The sequence below is a fragment of the Sminthopsis crassicaudata genome, chromosome 2 (genome assembly GCF_048593235.1).
Source record: "Sminthopsis crassicaudata isolate SCR6 chromosome 2, ASM4859323v1, whole genome shotgun sequence".
NCBI lineage: Eukaryota > Metazoa > Chordata > Mammalia > Dasyuromorphia > Dasyuridae > Sminthopsis > Sminthopsis crassicaudata.
Genome location: NC_133618.1, coordinates 675,475,552 through 675,499,352, shown reverse-complemented (window position 1 = coordinate 675,499,352; position 23,801 = coordinate 675,475,552). Strand labels below are relative to the sequence as shown.

Here is a 23,801-nt window from a genome sequence, read left to right as displayed (position 1 = left end):
TAATATTTTGATAACTATCTCTCCATATAGTGGATTTCCTTAGTAAGCCTCTTTATTTTATGCATTTAAAAACATTGTTTGGAGAAGGATTTCTTTAGGCTGTCAAAGGAGTCCATGACATAGATAAAAGTGAAGAGCCCCTGGAATAAAAGCCCAGAAAGGGGAAATTGACTGACTACACAAAAAGAAAATGGCAGACGTGGGATTTGTTTGAAGAAGTCTGATTCTAGATGTTGTGACCTCCTGTTCCCCAACATCCTCCAAGACATTTCCCAGGAGCCGATTCACAAAAAGGGACATCTTGGGCATCTGCATTGCTGTGGGAAGTGCTTTTATGACATCCACATCAGTGTTGGTGTGGAATAAGTGTTCCCTAGCTGACTACTATGAATGGGACACTGTGCTAGGCACAAAAGGGACCAAGACAAAACCAGAATAGTCCTTGTACTCTGTTGTCTTTATGGGCTCTTGGGGAGGATAAGCAAATTCAGAGCAGTTTTGGAATGAGAAGAGAGCCCAGGAAAGGCCTGTGTAGGATGAGGTCCCAGAGCTTAGTCTTGAAGATTTAAAGACAGAGAAGAAAAAGGTCAATTGGATTAATCGTCCTACCCTCCTTAGAGTTACTACCTTAATCAAGTGAAACTCCTATCAAATCAATAAAAAAGGCATTAAATTAAGTGTGAATTAACCTAGTGAATCAAGTTGAAAAATAGTAGAGTGGGTCAAACCAATGGGTGAAATGAAACATTGCCCCAAAGGAAGTATGTTGGGCCTGGCTAAGGGGACTCTGCCTGGCTAACTCTGAAACTTGTAGGTTATTTGTAACAAGCCCATTGAGATTCCAAGCTTGGAGTGCAGGCCCACTCAGGGAGGGACATATTCTGCCAAGGACTTGGAGGATGCACTTGGGAAGCCTCTATCTATTCTTTCCCTTGACTACAAAGTGACCTTGTAGACCTGGAGAGCTGGAAATATGTCTGTAGTGTCACCAGACCAGCTGATGCCAATTTTGAGAACAAGTAATATTCCCTGAGGAAAGGGAGCTTGGGAATTTTAGGAGCAACAATGCTGAAGAACGTTGTAAGGTCCTCCTGAATGGAAAAGAAAGGACTTCCAGAAGCTGTAAGTTATCCCTTTTGCCACATGGTTGGTAAAAATTTATTAAATGCCCACTGTGTGCCAAGGACTATGGCAAAAGAGACAAAAGCCAGCTCCTGCCCTCAGGGAGATTATAGTCTAATGGAGGAGATAACATGCAAGCTATCTACAGGATAAAGAGAAACAATAAGAGAGAATGGAAGTCTTATGCACTCCAAGCTTAGTGTATCTCCACTTTGAGGTTGATATTTTGTATTCCCTATTAAATACTCATTTGAAAAAGATAAATAACTAAAGATGATTGTCTGGCTAGTTAAATGATCTCAACAGATAATGAGCTGGGAAATATACCAACGGAAGCTTGTGAGCTAGAGAAATAGAAAATCACATCCAATTCCTGGAGATTAACCCTAGAACCTTAAAAGATGTAGCCAGACATATTTCATTTCCTTGTTTTTTTGCAGCTTAACACAGGGCCTGCCATCTAGTAAACCCTTAATAAGAACTTCCTGAGAGCCTGACCTGCCACAGTTTGTGGGTGTAGAATGTGAGCCTGGGATTTCAATGATGAGGAGACTAGATGAGCCAGACTGCCATCATCCTTCTTCCCATCAAGCATTGGCTGAACCTTTGGGCCTCCCCCAACCTTCAAATGCTGGTGTCTCAGTGTGTCTGCATATTTCTTGATGGAACTTATGTGCTATTTACAGACTAATTTCCTGCCATTTCATTTGAACCTCCTGCCATTTCATTTCAATCAAGCATATAGGGAGGAATTATTATGATTGTGATTTTATGGATGAGGAAACTCACTGGTTCACATGACTTTCTGCATCATTCAGCCAGTCTATGTTTGAAGCAGAATTTGAATCCAGGTCTTGTTGAATCCAGGTCTTGTTGACTCCAAGTCCAGGGCTCTATCCTCCATCTTTTCCTTTTCTCACTCATTTCTCTCATTTATGCCACATTCATTCATTTTGCTGTGATGTACTCAGTCCTGCATTTCTTCTCCCTTGGCCATCTGGGGAGACCCTGAGCCATTGGCTCTTAGCCATTTACTTGGGCCGAGCTGTAGAGCAAGTCATAAATAAAGAAGGCCTTGCCAAGTAGAATTAATGATGGGTTCTATGTTCTTTCATGGGCTTGAGACTAAGGTCATACTATAAGAATGGATTTTGCAGAAAAACAAAAATTGATCATTTACCCCACTAATGTTATAAAAAGGAGATTTCATCTGCCTGGAAGCATAACTTGGCAACGCACTTCCTTCTCCCTCTTTTTCACTGAATTTAGACAAGTGACTCTTTTTGAAAAAAAAAATATGTTAATGACTTACTTTAGCTTTTTTTTTTTTTTTTTTTTTTATTCCCAGGACTCAGCTCAGTGCTCAGCATGCAAAGTACTTAAAATCACTTGGTGATTGATTGATTGGCATTAACCCCTGAAATTTTCCCTTTATCTATCATTTAATTTCATGAAAAACATTTATTTTTATTAAGTACCTACTATATATTAAATAAGAACTGGATATTTATATAAAATGGATTTTTCTTTTAAGAATTTGGCCAAGGGAGAATTAGAGGAGATAAGAATTATCTCATATAGCATCCATAACATAAGGTTTCTAAAGTTCTTTCTGAATAGTTCCTTTATGAACTTATTTTACAGTTTAAAAAACTGAAGCTTATGTATTTACTCAGGGTGACCCAGTTAGTAGGGATCCAAATGGAGAGTCAAAGCCTGATCTGTCTTGTGTAGAGGTCAAGTTTATAAAAGTATGAAATGGGATCATCTCCCACTACACCCTTTTAAACCAAAGATCTCAGAAAGCTATTTGCCAATCATAAAATCATGGGTCTACAGCTGGATGTGACCTCAGGTCAGCCCTCTTATTTTAGAAAAGAGGAAATTCGGAGGAATACTTTTTATAGATCCAAGTCTGCCCTTCTTTATTTTTCTTGGGTAGACCATATGCTTTTCCTTGAAGAATGACTATGTAGAATGATACCTGGAATGTAAGCTCTTTGAGGGCAGGCAAAACTTCTTTCCTATCTTTGCATGATGTTTATCACATAGTAGGAGCTTTTAAAATACTTAACTGAATTGAGTTGAATTGTCAATATTATAAGTTGGAAAGCTCTTTGAGGGCAGGCAAAACTTCTTTCCTATCTTTGCATGATGTTTATCACATAGTAGGAGCTTTTAAAATGCTTACTGAATTGAGTTGAATTGTCAATATTATAAGTTGGAAATAATGTCACTATTATGAGTTGGATGTGAGCTCCTTAAGGGCAGGCAAAATGTCTTTCCTATCTTTGAATGATGTCTATCACATAGTAGGAGCTTTTAAAATGCTTAATTGAGTTGAATTGTCAATATTATTAGTTTGAAGTAATGTCAATATTATGAGTTGAGTGTAAGCTCCTTGAGGTCAGGCAAAACATCTTTCTTGTCTTTACATGATGTCTGTCACATAGTAGGAACTTTTAAAATACTTAACTGAATTGAGTATTGTCAGTATTATTAGTTGGAAGTCATGTCAGTATTATTAGTTGGATGTAAGCTTCTTGCAGGTGGCTACTTTGCATTTTGTCTGCTGTCCCCAGTGGCTAAGTAGAGTAGTGGGCACTGAATAAATATGTATTGGACTGGATTGGGTTATTTAATTGCAAATCATTTCTCTCTAGGGACCTCCAAAGTCTCCAAAACAAATGTTTTCGATACCCGAAGGCCAAATTTCTCAACCTGGGAACACGCTTTCCCCTCTGTCGTAACTCTGTGGTTTGCGAAGTATGTTCAAATATAGAGTAACTAGTGTTTCAGCAGAACCACCGTGGGAGAAACGGAAACACCCACCATGTCTTCCCCAGGAAGCCTGGAATTCTGCAGATCCATCTTTTTTTGGGCCTAGGATTGACTCTCAGCAAATTCCAACTTCAGCAAAGGGTAAACACCCTCTCAAGAACTGTGTCCCTGCAGGAGGTGGGGCAGGGGGTGCTGAAAGAGGATCCTCCCCGCCGCCCTCAATCCTCTCATGCTCCTCGAGTTATGTGGCAGTTAATAAAGGGCTAAGAGGCCTCCTCAGCAAAGTTGGCTTGAGCTCTGCTTCTCAGCAGGCCATCGAGATTCTGAAAAGACAAAACAATGCAATGATGAAATACCTCATAGTTGCTCCCCCCCCTTTTGAAAAGAAAAGAAAAGAAAAGCATGAATTAGGTAGCAGGTTTTACCATTCCAGGGATTCCTGCTTGCAATTCAATTGAAATTATGCTAATTGCAATTTTCCATGTTGGCTTTTATCTCCTGGGAACACAGTCTACTTTGGGTGTAGCTTTAATGTGAGCTCTGGAGGAGTCGCACTGTCTAGCTCGATTACAGCCTTGGTGGAGGAATATCATTTTCTAGAAGAAGCTTCTGGCCAGGAGAACTCCAAACCAATCTAATGGCCATGAGTAATGACCTCTAGATCTTATTACCTGAGATGGACAAAGCCAAATAGATGTGTGTGCACCAACAATAAATATACACACAGATTTATGTTTATATATATATACACATGTACGTACTTATGTGTGTGTACATGTACATTATGCCCGTACATACTTGCATGCATGTAGACATGTACACATGCAATATAGATTTCTATTTATATGCATATGTTTGCATCTTCACACAGGTGTGTGCTGAATGGCACTTGGGCACCATTTTCACCACTGTTGGCTCTCAGGTTTACATTTTGGTATCACTGGGGGCCTTAGAGCTAAATCTAAATCTATCTAATAATTATACAAATTTTACCTCCTCTTAGTATTCTTTCCATTTGCATTGTTAAGATCACTGTATATATTGTTTTTCTTTGCATCTGTTTCAGTTCATACAAGGCTTCCCATGTCTCTGAATTCTTCACAGCTGCTATTTTTTTATAAAGCAATAAGTCAGTTACCTAACTGACTAACTTGTTTACTCATTCTCCAGTCAATGGGGACCTACTCTGCTTTTGACTCTTTGCTACCTCAAAAAAAAAAGATTTTGCTGTTTTGTGTCTTTCTATTATTCCCTTGGTTTTATGCTCTAATGTGACTCCGAGATCAAAAACGATGAACTTTATGACCTTCCTCATATCATTCCAAATAGTCCTCTAGATAATTGGACCAACTCACACTCCACCAACAGTCCAACCCATTCATTTTATAGAGAAGAAAGCAGATCCAGAGATTCTGTAAGAATACAAGTACTTCAAATAGCAGAGTCCAGGTAGAAACCTCATATTCCCCCGACTCTTAATCTCATGTTCTCCCATGTCGGCATCCTTGTCACAGTAAGCCTTATTTGTCTTCTGCCTAAGGGGGACTTGAAGTTGAGGGAGGAGTTTCCATTCTCCCTGTGGTGGTGGGCCGTAGAGAAGTTCTGTGGAAAGTGCCCCTCTTCTCAGCCTGTTGGGTGAGCCTCCTTGGCTCTCTTGGCATTCATGGCAGTCTGTAGGCTGGACATGGAATCAGAAATGAAGAAGAGCAAGCACTAGCCCTCCAGTGGGATGCTTCTGTCAACATCTGCATGATTCAATCCCTGGTGCCATTAATTGATGCTTCCTTGTGTGTTTATTTCCAGATAACTTGTTCAAGCCGAAGGAGAGGTGCATATCAGAGAAGGAGATGCATATGCGATCAAAAAGGTACTGAGTGACTTGTTCAAGTTCCTTCTGTTTGCAGCAATCCCATGTCTACTAGCTGGACTTGTGTGACCCTTAGAGAAGGTATACCCCCATGTGTTTTAGACACCTGCATCCCTTTGGAGATCAATGACACAAGAGACAAGAGAGTGTTTTCTTCCCAGCCTGGATAAGCAGGAGGATGTGGAACTTCACTGCTTCCAGTGGTACCAAGCCAGTAGGGGTCCATGTGTCAGCCACACCAAGCCTGAACATAGCACAAGGAGGCTATCTCCCTGTACTCTTTGTACAAATCTAAAGAATGTTCGGATTCTAATGTTTATTGTGCAACAAGAAAATGATATTCACACACATGTATTGTACTTAGACTATATTGTAACACATGTAAAATGTATGGTATTGCCTGTCGTCGGGGGGGACGGGAATAGAGGGAGGGGGAGTAATTTGGAAAAATGAATACAAGGGATAATATTATAAAATATATATATATATAACAAATCTAAAGAATGGGCAGATCCTAGATTCTCTTGGGGCCCACCCTTGGGTTCTAGGAAATTGTCAACACAACTCACATTTAATTAGATTTAATTCACCAAGCTTTATTAAGCACCTACTAGGGACCAAATTCTGGATGATCATGAATAAAAGTGAAGCAGACCTTGCCCTCCAGTAGTTTCCATTCTAGTTTCTGTGACCATGTGCACAGAAAAGCAAATTCAAAATATGTACACAATAATTTGGGGTGGACATTAATGGGCAAAAAGAGGGGTTTGGATTTTATACTAGAGGTCCTGGGGAGCTATAGAAGCATCTTGGGCAGGAGAATAATCTGTTCAGACCTGAACTTTGCAAACCATGATCTGTTTCTCTCTAGTCCAGAATCAGAACTCTTGAGCTGGTTGGAAAACACTGAGCTCCTCCTTTATCTGCAAAGGGCATCCCCTGGGCTGTAGATGCAACTAGTAGTCAGGCAGCCATGATGTAGAGAACTCCAAAAAAGGGAAGCTACTTGGCTCCAAAATAATCTCACTCTACTTCTAAGTAATTAATTATTAGGAAGTATTTTCCGGATACCAAGTATAAATCTGCCCCTGCAACCTCCGGGCATGTTCCTCCTCCTGATTGTAAAGAGCAGAGAGGGCAGATCTCATTCCCTTCCTTGTGACCCACAGCCTACTTAGAGGGAGCTCCCAGCCACCATGTTGCCCCGAGTCTTCTCTTCCCCATTATCAGCATTTCCGGCTTCTCTCAATGACTTGATACATCATTGATAGTTGCTTTTTGTTCTCCACATCAACCAAAGATCAACACTTGAAAAATCAATCTTGAAAGTTCAGTGAAAATAAAACGGACAAGATAATAATAATAATAATAATAATAATAATAATAATAATAATAATAATAATAGTAGTAGTAGTAGTAGTAGCTTTTATATCATGCTTTAAGGTTTACAAAATATTTTACAAATATCTCCTTACAGCAACTCTATTATTATTCCTTTTTAGCAAATGAGGAACCTGAGGCAAACATTAACTGACTTGCTTAGGGTCACATCACTACTAAGTGACTGAGACTGAATTTGCACTCATATCTTCTTGCCTCCAGGTCCAATGCTCTACCCACTGCACCACCCAGCTGCCTAGTATTCCTTGAAGTTCATTCCATATGGAAGACAGGTTACTTTAACACATTTCTTCTGCCAGTTCACAGCCTGACCCTCTCATACCAAGTTTGGGAAGTAGATTACGGTCCCACTAGCTAATTCATCTACTGTGGGTCCTGGGCGCTTCCTAGCCACAACAAGCACCATCATCCCTAACACCTGGTGTTCAGGCTGCCTCTGAGTGAGGATTGAATAATGGAGCAGCGAGGGAAAGCTCTTATTACTGAAATTTCATTAGTCTGGCAAAATATGCAGCAATATGAGAAATTATTATAATTACCCCTAATCTATAGCGCACCGATCTGCATTAATAAAACTGAACACACTTTTCCAGACACCGCCCTTTGATTTTTATTGAGTTAAATTGTTTACTTGGTAATTGGTGAAATCATCCGCAGTGAGGCTGTAGGTAATAAACCGAGAGGGAGGATAAACTTGCCTGTTCCATTAATGGTCTGAGTCACAGCGAGCTGGCACATCCTCCAAAGTGCCACAGGCTGGAAACTTTCCATGCATTCTAAGGCAATAACAACAACAAGGATGATGATGATGATGGTGATGATAATGGTGGTGATGATGACGAGGATGGCAACAGCCAAAGCCCTAATTTGCAGAACACACTCAGAGTGATAGCCTGGCAGGAATGGGAATGTCGTTTTTAGTTCAATCTAACAAGCACTTATTAAATTCCTACTGTGTGCCAAGTACTTGGGATACCAAGAAAGAAATGAAACAGTGCCCGCTCTCCTGGGGATTTATATTCTAGTGGGCAGATGTGACATATACATAGATAAGTAATTCTGAGATCATTTGAGAAGAGACAGAGAGAGAGAGAGAGAGAGAGAGAGAGAGAGAGAGAGAGAGAGAGAGAGAGAGAGAGAGAGGAGAGAGAGGAGAGAGAGAGAGAGAGAGAGAGAGAGAGAGAGAGAGAGAGAGAGAGAGAGAGAGAGAGAGAGAGAGAGAGAGAGGAGAGAGGAGAGAGAGAGAGAGAGAGAGAGAGAGAGAGAGGAGAGAGGAGAGAGAGAGAGAGAGAGAGAGAGAGAGAGAGAGAGAGAGAGAGAGAGAGACGGAGACAGAGAGAGACAGAGACAGAGAGAGAGGGGAAGAGAGAGAGAGACAGAGAGATACAGAGAGAGAGACAGAGAGAGAGAAGAGAGAGAGAAACAGAGAGAGAGAGGATAGAGAGACAGAGAGAGAGAGGAAGAGAGAGAGAGAGAGAGAGAGAGAGAGAGAGAGAGAGAGAGAGAGAGAGAGAGAGAGAGAGAGAGGCAGAGAGACAGAGAGAGAGACGGAGACAGAGAGAGACAGAGACAGAGAGAGAGGGGAAGAGAGAGAGAGACAGAGAGATACAGAGAGAGAGACAGAGAGAGAGAAGAGAGAGAGAGAAACAGAGAGAGAGAGGATAGAGAGACAGAGAGAGAGAGGAAGAGAGAGAGAGAGAGAGAGAGAGAGAGAGAGAGAGAGAGAGAGAGAGAGAGAGAGAGAGAGGAGGGGGGGAAGAGAGACAGAGAGACAGAGAGATACAGAGAGAGATACAGAGAGAGAGACAGAGAGAGAGACAGAGAGAGAGAGACTGAGAGACTGAGAGACAAAGAGAGAGAAGGAGGAAGGGAAATCACTAACCTTTGGGGAATATCAAGAAAGACTTGACATGAGAGGTTCCATGATCCAAAACTTGATAAAAAACAGCTGAAAGGAGAGGAAGGGCTCTACAGAGATGGAGAGATGAGATGGAATGCTGAGTTTGTGGAAGAGCAGGGTGGCAAGTTTGTCTGGGATACGGAGTGCATAAAGGGACATCCACCCAGATGGGCCGCCCTCTTTACTGACATTGTAGTGCTTGGGTCACTTCAGAGTAAGGATAGAATAATGGAGGACAGAGCGCCTGGAAGGCAGGCAGGAGCAAACTAAGAGAGGCTTCAAATGCAAAGTTGATTGGTGACAATAAGGTCAAAAGGGAGAAGGAAAGTGCCCTGGCCAGACTAGTGCTTTCGGAAGATTCTTTTGATAACTTTGTGCAAGATGGGAGAGGGAAAGAGACTTGAAGTTGAGACAACAATAGGATGTTGTATCAGTCCAGGTGAGGGGGAAAATCTCCCGGAGCAATGTGATATCCAGGAGACTGGAAAGGAAGGGAAGGTGCAGTTGGACTAGAATCACAACTTAGCAACTGACTGGATATGATGAGGAAAGCAGAACGAGGAGCCATGGGTGAGACTCCAGTGTTTAACTCGGGTCTTCAACAGGTTAGGGGTGTGTGGAGGAGGGGCAGATCAGGGAAGAAGAGAATAAGCGATGTTGGGCTCGCTGAGCTTGAGACGCCCACAAGACATTCTGGTGGAAATACCGAGCAGGCCGTTGGGGCTGTAGAGTAACACATGAGCGCTGGTGAGGTGGATTTGGGAGCCAGTCATATAAGGATGAGATTTTCACCTGGGGGAGTAGAGGAAATCACCAAAAAATAGAATGGAGGAGGAAGACCAAAAGCCCAGGACAACTCCCAGGGCCCCTCATGCTGGAGTGAGAGAGGAGAGGTCAGACAGGTAGGAGGAGGTATCATGGAACAAGAGAAAGTGTTCTAGAAGGAGTGGTCAATAATGTCAGAAGGACAAGGAAGATGAAGGTGGAGAACAGCCCATTGGATTTAGTAGTGAAGAGATTTGTCATAACCTTGGGGAAAAAAGTTTCTGGACCATCATGAGGTGGAGCCAGATTGCAAGAAATAATTGAGGTTTTTCTGGGAAATGGAGAGGTCGAGACCATGCCTGTATACAATGACCTTGCTTCCTTGGAATGTGTTTGCGGATGGGAGGACAAAGAGGAAGACTTCTTGGAGACAGAGCCGAGTCGCCATTTTATGTATCCCCAACAGTTACACAAAATCTGAACCCAAACTGGATAGGGGGTGACATGGGACATCACTGGGGGAGTGGATTCCCAGGCAGTTTGTACCAAGACAGGTCAGCAGATTCTGAGAATTGCCCAGAATGCCAAGAGCTTGCCCTTGTTTCAGCAGCTGCAGTTGGGCAGAATACCAAGAGAGTAAGGGACTCTTCAGCCAAGATGTCGGAGATGAGGCTCTTTCTGTCTCCATGCTGCCTCAGGCCTAATCTCCCCTGATGATCTAGTAAAAGAATCCCAACAAGATCATGAAAATTCATCAGAATCAGAGAGAAGAGAGAGATTCCCAGATAACTTCATGCTCTTTCTTGTGGTTCTGCCCTCCAGGACCAAACAGCACAAGTCCAGTCTCCTTAACCAGAACAGCCTTTGCATGCTTGAGAAGGTGTGATGGGGTACAAGTCCTGGACATGGAATCGGGAGAAACCTTGGGTAGAATCCCTGGCCCTGAGACTTACTGATGGCGATGACCCCCATTGTACAGGCCATGTCACAGAGCTTAGTTCAGACAGGTTGTGTAGCCTCTGGCAAGTGGTAGCCTCCTTGCCTTTCATTTGGACTCCATGATTTCTCAGGGATTCTGTTTGCCTAGAATGGCCCAGCTTCTGTTCAGAAGACGGGAATGAGACAGGATCACAAAGCTTGTCTGAAACCTGACTTTGTATGGTCAGGAAGAAGAAACTTGCTCTTTGCAGAGGCTGATGGGGAGTGGAGGAAAGCATGAGAGAGGCAAATCTAGGCTCAAGGTCAGGAAAAAAATTCTTAACAATGAGAGAGCTCTCTGAGGATGGAGTAGACTGCCTCCTGAGGTAGTGGAGCCCCCATCAGTGGAGTCACCCAAGCAAAATATGAATGAGCACTTGGGGATTCATTGCATTGTCCTCTTCAAGTATAGATTAGGTTGGATGGCTTCTAGGGTCCCTTTCTATTATGATAGTCTGTGATTCAGTAAATAAGCAGCAATGGAGAAAGATTGTTGAGAAGCAGCTTGTGGTTCAATCTGTCTAAAAATCTTCCTGTAACAAATATTTATAGCCCTTTAAGATTTGGAAAGCTCTTTCCCTACAGTAATCCTACGGGCCGTGATTATTTTTCTTATTATATGTGAGGAAATTCAATCAAAGGAAATCTCCTAAATTCAATCTGCTAACCAAACAAATGTTTACAAATGCCTACTAATGTACCAAGCACTAGGCAAGGTCCTGGTGATAACAAAGACGGAAATGAAATAATTCTGCCTTTGGGGAAAATAGCATGTACCCAGGTGAGTAGGTAACAGAATATATACAAAGTGAGAGGAGAATCAAATCCATTGTTCATTCCACCTCACATCTGCTGCTAACAATTGGGTTATCACAAGAGGGATGTGCGCGTGTGTGCGTGTGTGAGAGTGTGTGTGAGTGTGTGTGAGTGTGTGTGTGTGCGCGTGTGTGAGAGTGTGTGTGAGGTGTGTGTGTGTTTGTGAGGTGTGTGTGTGAGTGTGTGAGTGCGCGTGTGTGTGTGAGTGTGTGTGTGTGTGGTGTGTGTGTTTGTGAGGTGTGTGTGTGAGGTGTGTGTGTGTGCGTGAGAGTGTGTGTGAGTGTGTGTGCGTGTGCGTGTGTGAGAGTGTGTGTGAGTGTGTGAATGCGTGTGTGTGTGCGCGTGTGTGCGTGTGCATGTGTGTGCGTGTGTGTGCATGTGTGTGAGTGTGTGAGTGCGTGTGTGTGTGTGAGTGTGTGTGTGTGTGGTGTGTGTGTTTGTGAGGTGTGTGAGGTGTGTATGTGTGTGTGTGTGTGTGTGTAAATAGACACACCCGTCCTTATTTTGGTCTCTGCCACCAGAATATAAGATTCTTGGGAGTTGGGATTTTTCATTCTTGGGACTTGTATCTCCAGAACCTAGCATAGTACTTTGCACATAGTAGGTGCTTCATAAATCTCAATGTGAAGTCCTCTGGGGATCAAGCAAAATCAGACACACAGGAACATACCTCTAGAAATGAAAGGGATCTTTAAATACATCCAATCCAATTCCTCCTTTTTTATGGACGAGGAAACTGAATCCCAAAGAAGTTACTGACCTGGCCAAGATCACACACACTAATAAATAACAACAATAAGATTTGAACCCAATCCTCTTTCTCCAAAGTCAATATTTCTCCCCCATCCCATCTTGAATCTGCTTGTCATAACACTAATTTAATTTTTATAGAATTTCTTCATCAGTAAATGGCTAGCCAATAAAAATGTGTTTTCCCTTTAAAATTTAGATTATTGATTACTGTAATAGGCAACCTGTTGGTAGATTTTGAATCCAGAAGAGCTGGGTTCAAGTTGCCTTCAGACATTATTAGCTGTGATACTTGGACAAGAGTTTTCACTTTCCTAAGACAGTGTCGTCGTTCAGTCACGCCCGATTCTTCATGACCCCATTTGGGCATTTCTTGGCAAAGATCCTGGACTATATTGTCATATCCTTCTCCAGCTCATTTTACAGGGTTAAGCGACTTGCCAGGGTCCCACAGTTAGTAGGTATCTGAGCCTGGATTTGAACTCATGAACAAGAGTCTTCCTGATCCCAAGTCCAATGTTCTGTCCATTATGACAGCCTGGCTGCCCTTTCTCTAAGGTAGGAAGAGTAGATCATATGAATAATTGGAGTCGATAAGTATGAGTTTAGACCTATCTCATTGAATATTTTGTGTTTGACGCTGGACAAGGCCCAATTTCTCTGTGCCTCAGTTTCCTCATATCCAAAACGAGAGGGTTAGACTTGTGCACTAAGTAAGCTGTAAGATCCCGCTTCGTAAATCAGCTGTAATCCGCGTTGATAGGAGGAGTCCTCCTGCAGGTGACATGCCACCATATTGATTCTAGGCCCTAGAGAATGTCATGTAGAATTAAATCCATTCCCGTGCCTGTAACTCCGATCTCTGGATGTGTTTCAGAATCTATAACAACTTGCCTGAAGTGAAAAAGAAGAAGGAAGAACAAAAGAAAAGGGTAATTTTACAGAGTAATCGACTACGTGCTGAAGTCTTTAAAAAGGTAAGGTGTCCTGAAAAAGCTTCCCACCTTTGCCCCCCCCCAGCCCGACTCAGAGCTGTGATCTCTTCTTCCTTTCCCCACCTCTAGCAACTACTGGATCAGATCCTCCAGAGGAGCACAGACTGACTGGCAAACCCCACAGCTGCGACTCCGGGGATCAGGGAGGACCTCCAATATTGCATAGCCAATGAAAGTTAGCCTTATCTTCAACCCCCCAACCCCTGATTTAACCTAGGGATTTTTCATCATGGAAGAAACCTCCCCTGATTTACAAAGTGAGCACCAGCACCAGCACGATGGAACGTGACCGACAGCGAAATATCCGCTGTGCCCCATGGGGGGGAAGTCTGTTCTCCCCTTGGAATGTCACTGTTTGCTCCTGCCTTGCCCCCATTCTGATCCGGGAAGTGTTGATGAACTTTCTGGTGCATAAAAAAATTACAGGGGGCCTTGTTTTATTGTCTGAATTATTTTCTTCTTTTTAAGAACTGAGGCTGTCCTTTCATAGAAGCAGTGATCTCCCCCTCCTCCTCCCCAATCTCAGCTCCTCCACCCCCAATCTGCTCCTTCCCAGGCGTGCTTAGGAACTCCCCAGAGTAGCCTGATTACCACACAAAAGCAGCAGCAGCAGAGATTTTCAGGCAGAGATGTTGGAACCGGACTTAGGAAGCACTAGGGAGCCACAGAAGACTTTTGAGCATGAGTGTCATCAGTTCTATGCATTCAACTGTGCAGTGGTCTGAAGATAGAATTGAGGCTGGAAGACCCACAAGGTGCTTATTGCAATAGTCCAAGGAGACAAGGATGAGAAGCTGTCCTAGGGCAATGGCGTTAATGAGGTTCTCAGGGAGACTCCTAATCTAGTTGGGTCAGCAGAGCTAAGCTAGGAGAGGTAACATTTCATTGGCAATGTCATATGCCTTATCATTTCCCTTTATCATTATGAGACACCTTAGTCAGAGCAAAGACCAATTTTGACAGATGACCTGTGAACAGAAATAGACTATGTACAGCTGGGGGCAATTCCAGGGTTTTCTACCCAAAAAAAACCCTTTCTGTTTTCAAAAGGGGTTACTGACAAAATGGTAATATTATCCTTCCAGACTTTTACAGTTTCTTTTATTTATACGGTATATTTTGGAATTTATAAGGGAACCTAGTTTTTACAACAAAATGGAAATAAATATTATTTGAAGCCTCAATATTTTGGTGTTTTTGTTTTCAATTTTTCTCTAATTAAAAGTGAAGCTTCCGTACTAAACTATACAAAATAATTGCCATGGGATCTCCCACCCAGAGTCCTCTTCTCTAAGACTGACCTTTGACCATGCTAGGAAGACACAGGATCTCCCCAAACTCGGTCCCATGCTCCCCATCATGCCTTAGTTGTGATGAATAAATCATATAGTATCTCTGATCGCATGAGGAAACTCCAAACCTGAGCCCGGCAGCCACCTGCCCCATCACCGGGCCTGTGTTTGGGAACCTCCCAGTTTGGTAGGAAGCTAAATCAGTCATGTTTGGGTTTCTTGACAAAACCTTGGAAGGCAGAGGACCCACAGCAATGCATCACAAGGAACTTTATGGAGGTAACTATAAAACTGACTCCTATAAATCGACATAAAACAAGGTGTTATGTAATGTCCTGGAGGGAAACACTGTTATTGATGGGAGCTGACAGAAGTCTTCCTAGAAGTATCGGCATCTCAACTGGACGCCAAAGGATGGGAAGTAATTTAACAAGCAGAAAAAACAAAGAGTGCCCCTCATGCGAGGAAGCAGCATGAGAGAAAAACAAAGGTGAGAAAGTAAAGGGCTTGTCTGGGGGTCAGTGGGGAGACTGAGCCAATTGTCCACGGTGTCTGGAACACTTACTAGTTTTTACTAAACTTAACAGGCTGGATGGCTGGCTGGCTAGAACACTTTCCCTGAAGCTCTAGGGGCAAATCATTTAGACAGGGCCAAAAGCAACCAGAACGCATCAGATTTGAGACAAAGAAGTCTGCACTTGACTCAGGAAGCACTAGGGAGCCACAGAAGACTTTTGAGCATTCTGTGTTCAGTTCTATTCATTCAGATTTTCCAGCTGGCAATGGTTTGAAGGTAGAATTGGAGGGAGGGAGTTTTGAAGCTGGAAGATCCATTAGGTGCTTATTGCAATAATCCAAGGGGGCAATGATGAGAACCTTACTAGGGCAATGGCTGGATGAGGGGCTGGAAGAGAGATCCTGGAGGTAGAATGGACGAATGGGAAGGTTAGGAAGGGGAACCTTCTCTTTAATTCAGCTCAGTATTCATCAGTGTGCTATGGGAGGTGCGGGAGACAAAAACCAGTGTGTCTATTGAAGACAAAGACCAAGCTCCTCACGTGGAAACAAACAGTGGGGCCCCTGAGAGGAAGAGAAGGCTGTTCTTTCAGAGAGGACATCTGGCTCCTGGTCTCAGTCTTCACTCTTGGAAAATCCAGTATTGTCTACTAGCAAGCCAAGCATCAAAACTCCCTCTCACGCTTAATCCCAAATGTTCATCTAGACTAGTTGTGGGCTAATCACTTAACCCAACTACCGGATTTCACGAAGCGTCGCGGATTTTCAATGTGGGAATGCTTATGTATATTGTTACAAGGGCTTTGTAATGGGCAAGAGATGTGAATGAAGAGAATATAGGCTTTTGTTCATCGAAAAAAATAAAATTTCATTTCGATAAAAGAATTAGATTTAAAAATAAACATATGTCAATTTGAGAAGAAAATTCTAGTGAAATTTTCCAAAGAGAATTATTAGCTGAGATGTCTGAGGCAGAAAGAATGAAAACGATGGTTTGAAGATTCTTTTCCACAGTCCTGTCCCCCCAAAAGCCCACGAGAAGGTGAGCTTGTCTTTGGGTTTGGGTTTTTAGTGCGAAGACGTGACTATCAGATGGCCAGCAAGGAGATTCACTAATCGGCTCAGGGCTCCAATCAGAGCTGGGAAACGTCCGGGCTGGCCCATGGGACCCCGCTCTCAGAGGCCTCTTCTCTTTCCCAGGAGGTAAGTTTCTGGTGATCCTAAAGCCAGGATCCTTCTCACCAGTTTCTAACTGCAGAGAATCATCTAAATTTTAAACTTAATTTTCTTAATCAAATATTGAAAGTGACAGGTATTCTCAAATGACACCTGTTTGTGTCTAGCATAAAGAACACTGGGACTTAGAGTAAGGCTTCACCACTTGTTCGCTGTGTGACTTTGACTAAGTCACTTCCGGTAATTCAGGGGCTTCATCTGCTACATGGAGGCGTGGGATGGGATGATTTTTGTTGTCCTTTCAGCGTTGTCATAGAATCATAAGAGTGAAGCTTAAAGGGACTTTAGGGACAAGCTGGTCCAGTTTCTCCATTTTCCATACAAGGAGCTGATCTCAAAGGAAGCTTTTTCTGGCGAGACAGCTTGCTGGATCTATTTCAAGCCACTCATGGGACCTTGGACAGGTCCTTTACCTTCTCTAAACCTCAGTTTTCTCACTTGTAAAATGGATGAATTGGGCTACAATGATCCTGAGTTTCCCTTCCGGTTCCAAGCCTCTGATGCTCTGATGCTGGAGGGGAGGCACCCAGCCATACACTGCTTCCAGGACTCGGGAGCTCACCTCCTGCTGCCATGTCCCCATGTCTGGAAAAGTCCCCATCCTGACTGACACCACTTCTGGAGTCATTTCTGTCATGTCCAACTCTTCATGAGCCCATTTGGGATTTTCTTGGTAAATATAGCGCGGTGATTTCCTTCTCCAGCTCATTTCACTGAGACAAACAGGTTAAGTGACAGAATCACACAGCTAGGAAGTGTCTGTCACTGCTGATTGATCAATGTTGCTGATTCCGAGCCCAGGGCTCTCTCCTCTGCACCAGCTAGCACGATTTCCCAAAGCCCAGCTCAAATGTCACTCACTGTGCTTGGTCTTTCTTGGTCTCCCTAATTACCATCCCTTTCCCCCTAAATGGACATATTTCACCTGATAATCTAATTAGTTGTGCACTTGTTGCTTTTGCTCTGCAGTAGGACGTAAGCCCCTGAAGCACAAATTCATGAACTGGGATTCACTTTGGTTCCTGTATCTCTTCCCCCGCCTAACACATAACCAGGGCTGAAAAATGCTTTAATTTGTCGAATACAAAGCGAGCCCAACCTTCCTAAGTCAATGGAGACGGCCAGAAGCCGTGTTCACTGGCATTATCTTATAATGACCCCAATTATGCAGCTGGGCAGTGGGCTAGGCCGGAGCTGCACGAGCCGGAGCCGTCCATGGGGCCGATGTGCATCTCTGTGGCTTCGTTTTGAAGGAGCGGTTTCTAATTCGGTTACTTGTCCTTTCCACCAGTTAGTAATAGGATAATGGAAAAACAATTGGTTTTCCCAGCCAAAGTCTTCTGCCAACCAAACTTCCTGGAAGCTCCGCACTCCCAGAGCCTGAGTCAGCACATGCTTCCTTACTCAGATGTCAAAATACTCTTTGTGAAAGAGCCAGGGGTTCGAAAGGGGTTGGATGAGATCCCATTGGTTAAGAGTTGAGACACTCCCGTCTCCGCATTGGTTGGGATGGAGGCGGGAGGAAACGGCTCTGGACTCTGGCAGTTGAAGGTGGCCGTTAAAGCTGACCAACAGACTGAGAATGCAAGCTACCAGAGACACACCGAGGGACGAGGCAGGAAAGGGGGGATGCCAGGACATGGCAGCTGGGAAGGAAAGGGAGAAGAAAGGCCATCACCTGACAGGCAGGGAAAGAGAAAATGAGAACCCTTGGGACCCTGGGTGCCAGTGCCCAGCAGAATGCCACCTGTAGACCCACCAGAGCCTTTTCTTGATCTCTGCTTTCTCAGAGCTTTCACAGCTCCCGGTGTCTATTGGCTCATTCCCAATTTCCCAATTGAGAAATCAAGATATGGTCAAAGCAAATTTTTGCACCAATCATGAAGGAGAGCTAATTTGAAAAAAGAAAGCTAGTTTTGCAAGGGTCAATGTTGGGGAAATTACCCGTGTATATGCTTTGTAAATAAAAAGATTTAATTTTAAAAAAGGGAAAAAAGAAAAAAGAAAGCTACCAGGTGGTGATCACTCCTTTCCTCCAGCAGCCGTAGCCCAGGTGATCTGGCCCAGCCTGCTTCCACTGTAGCCTCCTCAGGGTGCATTGTGGACCATCTTCTCTGGCTATGCACATTGCTCCCTGTACTTCTGGCTAATAGAATATGGACAAGAAAGATTCAAGCCTGGATAACATCACTTTATTGAAAAGCACTGATAGTTTTTTTGTTTTTTTTTTTAAGCAGCACCTGCAATTCCAGAGACTTTGATCTGATACAAGTCTGAATAAAGGGGATGCTTCCATGGAAGCTCACAAAGCTCCTTCCTGTGCCTAGGGATGCCAGTCAGAGCTGGGGCACTTGTTCAACAGAGGCTGAGTGACAGAATCAGGGCCATCAAGGCACCCCCTGCCCATGGCTAGCGCCATTACGGTAGACACACTAGTGACCACCTGACACCACATTTATGCTCCCCACAAAATGCTGCCGCGGGGCACACAGAGAGGGTTCTCATGTTGGGTTTTGTCTAAAAATTCAAAGAGAGGGACGAGCGGCCTAGATTTAATTATATACCCACATGAGAACTTTTCAGTTCTGATTTCAGCTGAAGAAGAGAAAGAGTCCAGTCTTTTTCATTATGTGTGATGCATTTCCTGGCTGATGACTAAGCCAGGGCCCACACCCTGGCCACAAGGACCTTGGCAGGGAGTAAATGAGGGCTGACGGCCTCACTCCCGCTGGCTGCTGATGCTTTTTTTTGTGGGACTCTCCTCAGGTGTGTCCTGGCAGAGGAAGCCAAGGGCCACGCCGCAGCCAACGACTAATGAAGGATGCCCTTCTTCAGAGATACCATGAGGATTTCTCAAAGCCAGGGCAAATTCCGTGAGGAAGGGGCCTAGCACGATGGAGAATAAATCTTGGGTGGGCTCTTCCACCCTCAGCTCCCTCCTACTTTTCCAGCCCCCTTAACTCTTGCTCACCCCCAGTACTTTTCAAACCTGTGACAATGGCCTCCTTGCTTCTGTTCTCAAAAGCCACTCCGTCTCTTCATGCGTTCTCTTTGTTCCTCATCCCTGGAATTCTTTCTCCTTTTCTGCCTCTTGGTTCTTCTGGCTTTCTTCAAACCTTTCTCCTGGAGATTTCAGAAATAGGCACCCAACCGAAAGACGCTGCCCTTCCCATAATGCCATCTTAATCATAGAACCATTGATTTAGAAATGGGAGAACCTCAGAAGGCTCTAATTCAACCTCTCTTCCTTTTACCCAGGAGAGTGTCCACTTGTCCATGATAATACAGGTATAAAGTGCCAGAGCTAGGATTAGGACTCATTCTCTCGCTCCAAATTAATTATCCTTTCTCCTCCATCATACTGGAACCCAACCTCAGAGGAGCAGAGATTTAAAGCTGCAAGACTCCTTGGAGTTTTAAACCCACCACTTTATAGATGAGGAAACTGAGACCCAGGGAAGCTGGTTCTTGCCACAGGTCACACAGGGATAGAGGGAGGGAATAAGCATGTTTAAAGCATCGACAACATCCCAGGCATTGTGCTAAGTGCTGCAGAAGTATCATGTGCTTTGATCCACACAGCAACCCTTTGAGGTGGGTACTGTTATTATCCCCATTATACAGCTGAAGAAACTGAGACAAAGTCAAGTGCCTTGTCCGCGGTCTCCTAGCTGGTAAGTGTCTATAGCTGGATTTGCATTCCCATCTTCCTGACTCCAAGTATTTTATGCACTTCGATTCCTCATGGGCAGTAAATAAACTCTCAGATTTCTTGACTCCATCATGTCTTTGCCCCCAGACCACACTAGATCTCACCTCTGACCCCTGCCACATCTCGGCATTTCTGAGTGACCCTCTTGTTTGTGACTGCAAATGTGTCCACACCAAGGAAGGATAAACAGGTCAGGACCATGACCCCATCACTGGGTCATTCATCCCATTTCCTCTATCCATATTGGAGGATGGAGGATGATCTCACTCAAGGCCGGAGTCCCTCCCCCACTCCCACCAGCTGAGTGATGGATGTGTCGGCCCTTGGGAGTTGCCTGGGATTTGTAAGGGGTCTTTTCCTCTTCTCTCTTTCCCCTCCTCCAGCCTTACCTTGTGGGATTTCAAAGACACTGAATAAAGGCCTGAGGCTTTTAGCATTATTGACTGGTTGGCTTCCTCCCTAGAAACCAAGTCTCCTAATGACACTGAAAGGGGCTGAGTCAGCAACCAGCTCAGCCTTTTAAAATATATGTTTATACAAATGGGACCAAGGGTATGTAGTAAAGAGTGAAAGGAAACCCAGCAAAGCCCCATACAAATACTGCCAGAGGTCGGGGAGCTCCAGATTCACTGACTGCCAAAAGGAAGAGCCAACGATGCTGGGCTTGGATTCACTTGAGGTGGAAAGAACAGGAAGAGCAAAAGTGTAGGGAGGGGGTAGGCACTGGATTTAGAATCTGGAAAATCAATGTTCAGATCCTGACTCTGACCCTTGTTATCCTATACAGGTCATTCTACTTTCCAAGGCCTCAGTCTCCCCATTTGTAAATGGAAGATTAGACTTGATGGCCCGGAAAGTCCATCCCAGCTCTTGATCTTCTGGTCTGAGATGGAGTGACTCAGGTCTTACTTTCTTTCCCCAGGAGCAAGATCTTCTTCCTAGAAAAGCTAGAACAAAAATGTCTCACAGGGAACAACATCTGAGATAATGAAAGAGATGGAGTAAGAGACGGGGCAGCTGGTCCTGATGAATTCAGGAAGTCAGTCCCTCCTTCCTCCCACCCCCTCCCCTAGATCTCAGGTAGTCCCAAGCATGTTATATATATTAAAGTATATGTTAAATGCAATATATGCATACATAGTTATACAGTTATCTTGTTGCACAGGAAAAATTGGATGTAGAAAGAAGATAAAAATAACCTGGGAAGAAAAAAACAAAAATGCAAGCAAACAATAACAGAAAGAGTGGAAATGTTATGTTGTGGTCCACACTCATTTCCCAGTGCTCTTTCTCTGGGTGTAGCTGGTTCTGTTCATTAATGATCAGTTGGAATTGAATTGGATCCTCTCATTGCCGAAGATCTCCACTTCCATCAGAATTGATCATCCTCGTATAGTATCATTGTTGAAGTATATAATGATCTCCTGGTTCTGCTCATTTCACTCAGCATCAGTTGATGTCAGTCTCTCCAGGCCTCTCTGTATTCCTCCTGCTGGTCATTTCTTACAGAACAACAATATTCCATAATATTCATATACCACAATTCACGCAAATGCCTCAATTTTGAGAGACACAGAGAAAGAGAGACAGCGGGACACAGAGAGACACAGACAGAAGGAAAGAGACACACAGAGACAGAGAAAGAGACAGGATAAAGCTAGCCGCCACAGGCAAAAAAAGCTTGTCTTCAACTTCTGACCAAATCATGGAAAAAATTGCCCGTGAGCCCCTCTGTAGAACCACAAGGACGCCCTTGTCCTTACAAGTGATGGAGACCAAATTGAAACAAAAAGAGTTTGAGGAAGTGGGTCTGACATGACTCCCTCATCTGTCTTGAGCTGATAATGATATCCAGGCAGCTAGCCAATGTCCCATGAGGGGAAACTCCTCAAACTTCTTTGGTCTCAAAGACTAACTGCCTACATCCCATAGGAGGTGGGGGAAGACATTGTCGTCCACAGGACAGATAGAATGAAACAAGTGCTTCTTAAATGCCTACTATGTGCCAGACATTATGCTAAAGCACTTTACATTTGATCCTTACAACAACCCTTGGAGATAGACACTATTATTATAGCCAGTTTGATGAGGGTTGGGGTCCCTTTAAGATTCCTTTCTAATTACCCAACCCATGACTGACCTTGATTCACAAATCCTGGTCAAAGGCACCCTTTGAATATCCGGGCCCAGTCCCCACCATCAGCTCAGCTTCCCCCAGCCCTCACCTGATCTGAGCTAACTGAAAAGCCCACCGAGAACTTAGGGGAACCGCCCATCATCTTTTGGGTATAAAAGAGGTGAGCCAGAACGCCCTCATTGCAGGAGCCCTCCCAGCCAACACATGGTATCCTTCCAGCCATGTAAGGGTCCCTGCCCGCCAGCGGCCACCTTTGGCCCTGGCGTCTTTCTAACTGAGCTTTACTTCCAAATTCCTACAATAAACCTTTTATTTATCAATCTAGGCTTTCGGGCCTGTAAATTCATTTTACAGGGGACACTGCACCTCATGGGATTATCTATGTGCCAAGAAATGGGGTTCCGCCTTTCCTTTCCCTCATTAAGTTTACAATTGAAGAAGCTGAAGCTGAAATGTCTAAGGATGGATTTGGTTCCAGGTCTGGTTCTCTATCTACAACTTTCAAAGCTAAAGCGCTTCCTGTCCCGTTGGCCAGAGCCTTCCTTCTGTTGCCCAGATTTCATGTAAGGGCGCTTCCAGGGTTAACAGTGCAAAAAGGCTTTAAATAAAATGGGAAAAAAATCAACTATTGTCCATTAAAACTTCCCCCCTCCATGACCCACAAAAGGAAGAAAAGGGCAACGGAATTCCATGTTCTCCATTCTTCCAGCATTGGGGTCACCTTCTCAGAGGCTCTTGGCCACACATTCCATATTAATCAGAGACAGACACTTTATATCCTTTAGGTGGGAATGATGACCAGAGGGAAATACTTAACATTTCTCTGAAGCCTTAAGATGACTAATTGTTGTGATGGGAAGGAAGATCACAGATTTAGATCTGGAAGTGAACTTAGATGCTATTTAGTCAAACCTCCTCGTTCTATAGGCGAAGGAATTGAGGCTCCGATAGGCTGTGACTTGCCCATAGTCACACATGTAGGGTTTGAGCCTTGGACTTTCTGACAGCAGGACCCCAATCGAGCCACTCTGCCATTTCCGACTAGAACACCTAATTATGAGGAGTTGAAATGGTGATGATTCTGCATTCTCTCCTAAGAATATTCCAAATCTACAGATTGGGATCATGGCTGTAACAGCCAACTTTGAGAGACATCAAATAACCTTTAATTATAAGATAAAATTCAATATGAATCAACATAGAATCACACTTGTGTGCCAAAAAATAAAATGAACTTCAGAAGTACAAGATACGGGGAAAAATCTTTTGAAATATTTTAATGGCTGCAAACTCAACAAGGGTGATCAATACCATGTGCCCATGGTCTATATAATGAGGAATCCAGCCTGTGGGAGTAATGAGGAGATAATTCCACTGCTCAATCACATCTAGGGGACTGGATTCAGTTCTGATCAACAGTGTTTAAATGGACACTGCTCATCTAGAGAATGTCTAAAGAAGGACAACCCGGAAGGGGAAAAATCTTGCGTGCATGTCAAATGAACATCATTTGAAGGAACTGGATATATTTAA

General features: G+C 43.8%; 1 protein-coding gene across 2 annotated transcripts in view; it reads left to right on the top strand.

The window, feature by feature from the left end:
* Nucleotides 1–13,804, top strand: part of C2H10orf90 (chromosome 2 C10orf90 homolog) — a 130,005-nt gene extending 116,201 nt beyond the window's left edge. For both annotated transcript variants that reach the window (XM_074297154.1, XM_074297155.1), the window contains exons 6-8: nt 5,707–5,770; nt 13,258–13,357; nt 13,445–13,804. In XM_074297154.1, coding sequence (XP_074153255.1) covers nt 5,707–5,770; nt 13,258–13,357; nt 13,445–13,483 — 203 coding nt within the window. In that variant the 3' untranslated portion in view covers nt 13,484–13,804. The remainder of the gene's footprint in view (nt 1–5,706; nt 5,771–13,257; nt 13,358–13,444) is intronic.
* Nucleotides 13,805–23,801: the final 9,997 nt, after the last annotated feature.